We start from the raw sequence: 6,799 nt of genomic DNA on the forward strand, positions 1-6,799 counted from the left end.
GATGCTGTGAACTCCCAAAGCCTGCCCCTACCCAAGATGTGCTTTCTCCAGCAAGGCTTTATCTCCTAAGGTTTCCACAGCCTCCCCAAACAGAGCCACCTGCTGGGGACCAAGTGTACAAATACCAGAGCCTATGAGGGACATTTTTCATTTAAATTATCACAATGTCTATGTGCTGAGTTCTATGTAAATTACTTAAGATAAATAGAAACTTGAGAACAACTTGTTGCTAACCGCATCAGCTAACATGAAGAGAGCTTTTTTATTGTTGTCTCTAAGTTTAGGCACTCCAAATACATCTTTACCGTTTGTACTTTTTAGAGCCCTTGGTTATTTCAATGTGGCAAAAATAAAGCAGTGAAATTTAAGAGGCTGGTGCTGAATGGACTTGGTTACAGTCTTGGCTTACAATATTTGTTGCAGTGTGCAGCCTCCTGGGTGACTAGACACAGGGTGTCTATGTTCAGTCCAGAGAGGAGAGAAGGAGCTGCTGGATATGAAAGTTGGACTGTTGTGGCTCGTCCCTCTTTTCACTCTCACTGAGGGCACCAGTGGCTTCCTGCAGGTGAGTTGGTACATTGTTGGTGGTTGATCTGGTGGTATGTATTCTAATGCTAACCACTGGTCCCTAATATCTAATTGTACAGCTCAGAGGAGCACATTCTCAGGTACACAAAGTGATGCTGTATAAACATTGCTTGCTAATATTCTCTGAGTGGTTAAATAAGATAGCTAGAAGCCTGTAACTGGGCAGAAGAGAAGTAGGTGGAGCTTAGGCTCCCAGGATTAGGGTCAGATGAGAACCATGAGGAGAGAGAGAGATAAGCAGGAGAGGAAGGCAGTAAGAGGGAAGTCACCATGGGGCAGTATGGACCATGAGCATGTGGCTCTGAGAGCTGGCCTGATGGAACAGAAGCAGCCCAGATGGGAACAATTACAGCAAGTAACTTGGGGTGTGTAGCTGGAAAACAGCACAAAAGCTTAGAGGCTTGATGTCTGCTCAGTTATGGTGCCATAAAGCTTTTGTTAATCTAAAAGGTCTAGCTGGCATAGAGCAGACTTCTAGAGTATAGTATCCCTTCCACTACAGTGCAGGTCCTGTTTCTCTTGGCAACATCTCTCCTCTCCACATTCCTGGTACTTTCAGAATCTATAATGCCCCAGGCAACTAAGATACAGAGATTGGCGAACTGGCACCAGAAGTCCTGAGCTCTTGCCCTGGTCCTTGCCAGCAAGGACTGTGAGGTCCTTGTGAGGTCTTTAATAAGTTATATTTTATCACTTTGAAGTGCAGATGACTGGATTACAAATGAGGCCCACTGATAAAAATTTAACCATCTCAGAGATTTGTTCTAATTCAACACAGTCTGTGCTATGGCCTTTTGGGCACAGAAAAGCCATGAGGGAGGGCACTACCAACCCTCAGGCCATCTCTATCGTTTCCACTCCCCGCTTTTTCTTTGGCACTGTTGCTTACTAGAGGCTCTCATACAACCTGGGCTAGCCTCAGACTCACAGTTTAGCTGACGCTGGCTTTGAACTGTTGATCTTCCTGCCTCTATGTTCTAAGTTTGAAGATTATAGGTGTGTGCCATCCTACTGTTGTTTTATGTTTTTGTGACAAGGTCTTGTCATATAGTTTCTGGCATGAAACTCTTTGTGTAGACCAGGTTAGCCTCAAACTTGCAGCGAACTTCCTGCCTCTGTCTTTCAAGTGCCAGTGTACTAACTTTTCTTGTTTCTTTTTTTTTACTATTTGTGTATGTTTGTTATAAATTTGTGAGTATGTATGTTTGCATGTGTGTGGACACACATGTGTGAGAATGTGTCCTGAGGTTGATATCAGGAATCCTCCCCAACTGTTTTTCTGCTTTGTTTATTGACAAAGGGTCTCTTAGGCCCAAAGGTCAAAGATATGATGATTCTTGCTGGACAGCTTACTTTGGGGACTCTATCTCCACTTTTCAAGGCTGGAATTGGAGGAAGACTACTTTGCCTACTTCACACCTACATAGATTCTGGTGATCCAAACTCTGCTCAGTCCTTACCCTTGCTTAGAAAGTGCTTTACCAACTGAGCCATCACCAGAGCCATGGGCTACTCACTTTCCTGATGCTTTTATCTAAGATCTCGGCTTGAATGTTTTCTACTCACTGATGTTTCCTAAAAGTGTATTTTCATCTGGATGCTCCACCCTGAACTCCTCACTCATGGACCCACCATCCATTTGGGCACTTGTACTCCTCAATCAATGGGTCCCAAACTGAACCCCTACATTTTTCTTACTAAATCTACTTTTCTTTCCCTGTGACACCACTCTGCTTCCACAGGGATAAAAATGATGCCACGCTTGAGTCTTGCCATGTTGCACATTCAAACCACTTTTAAAACTTATCTTTAAATGACATCCAGAAGTCAGACACGTCTAACGTCTTCTGCTGCCTCATATTCCATCTCCAGCTTCATTATCTCGCTTTTATATTACCTTGGTAACCCCGGAAGTGCCTTCACTGCTTCTGTGCTTGGCCATTCTCAACATGGCTTCAGGATTAAGGCTTCTGTAAAGTAATTCAGAGAGAATCTTTCTTTTGTTTCCCCTGTTCAAACTCTGTATAACTCACTGGGGTTAAAACTAACACCAGGCCCACAGAGCTGACTCACTAGAGAAGAGCTCTTGCTCTGCAAAGCGTGAAGACCGAAATTGGATCCCCAGCATGCGCTTAAAGATTCTGGGCATGGCTGCCACCCCAGTTCTGGAGGATGGAGACAGGCAGACACTGAGCCAGGCGTTCTAGCCAACACAGCAACCAGCTCCATCACTGGGAGAAACCCTGTCTCCAAGGAATAAACTAAAGAACGATAGAGGAAGACACCCAGTAGCTTCCTCTGGTGCTCTCATGTGCACAGAGGTGCACTCACTAATATACCCACGTACACAAGCACACATACACTCACATACACACTCCAAAACAACACTTCCCTCCCCACCCAAAGTTAAAGTCGTTCCGTGGTCTGATAGATGTACATGACCTGCCTCCATGGACTCTGGGCTCCACCTCCCGCTCTTGTCTTTTCTTCCACTCCTTCATGCTCTCCAATCCGTAACTCTGTCTTCACAGCTGGGCACACTCACAGCACTGAGCCTGCACACATGCTGCCCTTTGCCTCCCACATAGCTTTTCCTGCAGGTGTTATCACCTGTTCCAGGTCTTTCCTCAAAACAGCCTTCACAAGGCCTTTCTTGGCCACCTCCCACCATCCTTGGGTCAGATATTAGATCAGCAATTTCAGGTCTTCTGGGAAACTAACAAGTTTGCAGGTTATTTTTTTTTTAATTTTTTTTTTAACAGAAAAATGATGACAACAGAACAAAAGGAAATGCCAGTGTGGTTAAGAAAAAGCATCCAGGTAAGACTCGAGATACACTGGTACATTGGACATAGATACCCAGAAAACAGAGTTCCTACCTCAGCAATGGCCAGATGGCCTTAGGCACACTAGGAAATTATCCACAGTTGTAAAGTAAGGATAATAGTAATCCTTAAGAGCAACGCAGTTTTGAGGATTAAACACACAACGTATTAGTTGCTGTGGCCAAATGCCTTAGCAAAGCACTGTGAGGGAGGGACGGCTTATTTGGGTTCCTGATTTAAGAGGCCATGCAGTCCACTGTGGCAGGAAGGAATGGCAGCTGGAGCGTGAGGCCACTGGCCACACTGAGTTCCCATTCAGGAAGCTCCGGGACGAAGGCTTGCTTTCTCTCTTTTCAACATGGAATGCTTTAGATAAGATCTCCCCAACATTAACAATGAGAATAAAAATATAGCAAGGATTTATTTATTAATTGCTCTGCCATTATGCTAGCCTATATTTAGTTCTATTATATGAATTAAACCCTCACACTTACCCTATGACTGTTTATTTTAAAGACAGTGAAACTGGCCCCAGAGCTAGGGGCTGTAAGACAGGATTAAAATCAGGCTATCTGGCTTCGGCACCAGTAACTCCTGAGAAAGTAACCATGGTTACAGTTACCCTGTTCCCCATTTTTGCTGGGTACTCCTAAGGCCTGGGGGAACTGTGGGCAAGATTTGAACCTGGTCAGTCTGGCTGCAGAGCTGGCATGTTCAAAGGCTTGAGGTAAGATTGGGCCTGGTGTGGAATCTGAGGACACCTAGTATGGAAGGCTTGCCTTTGGGGGAGAGAAAAGAGAATTCTTTATTTATAGAAATAGGTAGCTGGAGGTAAGTGCACACAGATGCAAGCTCAGGTCTAGTTGTGCTTTGCTTTTGGATTTGAAGCAAATCCTCAAACTCCCACTATTAATAAAACCAAACCAAAACAACAACAAGAAAAACCAAGTTCTTTGGAAAGGATGAACTTGGGGATTTTAATGATACTTCAAGGATACCAAAGCTGGGGTAGAGAGGAAGAGTGAGTAGATATTCAAGCCTGTTTCCCCCTTGAGTCTAGGGTAGGACAGAGAGTGTGGGAAGAGGGAGGAGATATATATATGAGGCATGTATGAGACACATCTGCTGGTCACATGTTAATGTCTGGATGTGCAGACTTTAGCAATGAGTATTAGGGACAGTCCAGGAGCTCTGAGCAGGACTCTGATGACTGCTAACTGGTCTTCCCCGCAGACGGCTACCTTCTAATAACCCCTCTCTACCTCCAGTCCAGGAGTATGAGCTGCTTCTTCAGATGACTTACAGAGATCCGGAGGAGAAGAAAAAATTGAAGAACTTTCTGCAGCGCTTGAAATCTTCATCACGGCCCTTACCTGGGCCCAGCGAGGTCATCAGAGTGAAGGCCACCACATGTAAATTAGCTTTCCAGGGACTGGGCCTGTAAATGGGGAGAGGGGCAGGCGAGTCAGGGTAGGTAGGTTGTGCTGTGAAAAAGATCAGCTCTGTGGCATCAAGAACTAGTGTTTCTTCTCCATGCATGTTGGCAAGAGGGCTGTGCCTGTGGTCATCCTTCAGGTACCAACTGACGGGAGAGATTCTATTTCAAACGTATGCCTTCTGAGCAGCAAAGAAATGAAATCCTGGAGACCTCACACAGGCAATGAAATGACATTCTTTGGCTGAGAACAAACAGACATTAATTCCAGTCCTATTTTATTGGCCAGAATTTATTCTATGTCTCAGTCTAGCCTCATGACACCAGGATATGAAATTCCACTGTGTGCCCTGAAGATAGCAAAAAATATTTGGTAACTCAAACCATGAAAGTGGTTTCCAGGGAAGATTAATGGCTTGGTTAAAACTGTGAATATTAAAATGTACAGATCCCAAACAGCAGCAGGAGCAGGGAACTGAATAGAAATGCAAATTCTTTGGTCTGTTTCAGACTGGTTGATCAGATACTCTGGGAGGAGATGCTTCTTGGTAGGATTTCACAAGCACCCACTACACGGTTTCATGCATGTTTCTCAAACATAACCCTGACCATTCCGGCTTCACCTCTCTGTTAAGAAGGAAGAACTTTTGGTTCTTGTACTGTCATGTCCAGTACAAAATCCCAAACACACAACATTGACTGGTACATGCTTTTATCATGTGCCTCTAAATCATTCAGCCTTTGTAAAATTTTAAATATTTACATTTTTAAGTGTGTAAGTATTTTGCCTGCATGTCTATGTGTTTACTGTGTGCATGCTTGGTACATGAGGAGGCCAGAGGAAGGCTTCAGATCCCCTGGAACTGGAGTTCCTGATGCCTGTGAGATACCATGCGGGTGCCAGAAACCAATCCCAGGTCCCCTGCAAGAGCAGCAAGTGCTCTTAAACACTGAGCAGCATCTCCAGCCCTGCCATGTGCAGTGCTGATAGGTGGATGGGTGGGGACTCAGATGAGGCGGTGGTCAAATGCCCTTTAGACCCCTTCAAAAACTCTATGCTGTGCCTATGCTCTTCTGCCTTTTCCTTCCATCACAGCAGATACCTGAGAGAGCCATAGCCTTGTTTTGGATGCCAAGCCCAGTCGTTTGGGTTTTATGTTTGCTAGGATTTTCACGCCAGCCTATGAAGTTGGACATTTCTATATCTTAAGCTCATTGCCATCCTTCCAGCTTCTGCTGAGAAATCCTCAGTGCAGATTGCAAGTCGGCACCAAGGACTGAGCAGAAGTCGGTTTAGAAAGCAGACCTTGCGAGAGCATGTTCTATTTCTTTTTCTCTGTGCAGACTGCAGAAGCCTGTGGGGGTCCCTGGAGTGTGCCTGTGAAGACAGCTACATGTGGTTCCCCCCCTCCTGCCTCGACCCCCAGAACTGCTACCTTCACAAAACTGGACCCCTCCCAAGCTGCAAATGCCCTCTCAGGAGCCTCAGCCAGAGCACTCGTTTCTGTGAGAGAGGAAGTAAGTGCCTCTTGGCTAGGGTGCTCTCATCCCAGCATACCACAGACATGTACTGTACTCTTTGATGCTGAGGGGCAGTGATGAGTTGGAGGTGCCCTGCTAGCTTTGTGTAGACCCAGTGAAGGCTTCCTAAATGCAGCAGACCCCAAGCTACAAGATCATGTTTGGAAGCTAGGTGCATGCAGCTCCGCTCTGCGGTTGAGAGATTCTGTTGAGATCTAGAAAGATGCACTGAAATCCAAGTGGGTAACTGGCCGAGCCTGAACGTCTTCCTTCTTCCTTTCTCTTCTTTACCAGCATCACTTCTAGATGTGTGAATACAGGAAGAACACTTGGTGACTATATTGAAAGGAATGCTCTAGATTGCAACAAACATATTCAGAGCTACACACACACACACACACACACACACACACACACACACACACACACA

The 6,799-nt window shown here is 45.3% G+C and overlaps 1 protein-coding gene across 1 annotated transcript in view; it reads left to right on the top strand.

The window, feature by feature from the left end:
* Nucleotides 1-496: 496 nt before the first annotated feature.
* Nucleotides 497-6,799, top strand: part of Adgrf1 (adhesion G protein-coupled receptor F1) — a 34,441-nt gene continuing 28,138 nt past the window's right edge. Inside the window, exons 1-5 of the mRNA XM_055615310.1 lie at nucleotides 497-565; nucleotides 941-943; nucleotides 3,351-3,408; nucleotides 4,682-4,825; nucleotides 6,193-6,366. Of these exons, the coding sequence (XP_055471285.1) occupies nucleotides 497-565; nucleotides 941-943; nucleotides 3,351-3,408; nucleotides 4,682-4,825; nucleotides 6,193-6,366 (448 nt within the window). The remainder of the gene's footprint in view (nucleotides 566-940; nucleotides 944-3,350; nucleotides 3,409-4,681; nucleotides 4,826-6,192; nucleotides 6,367-6,799) is intronic.

This window comes from Psammomys obesus, unplaced genomic scaffold, assembly GCF_907164565.1.
Source record: "Psammomys obesus unplaced genomic scaffold, mPsaObe1.curated_primary_1811, whole genome shotgun sequence".
Taxonomy (NCBI): domain Eukaryota; kingdom Metazoa; phylum Chordata; class Mammalia; order Rodentia; family Muridae; genus Psammomys; species Psammomys obesus.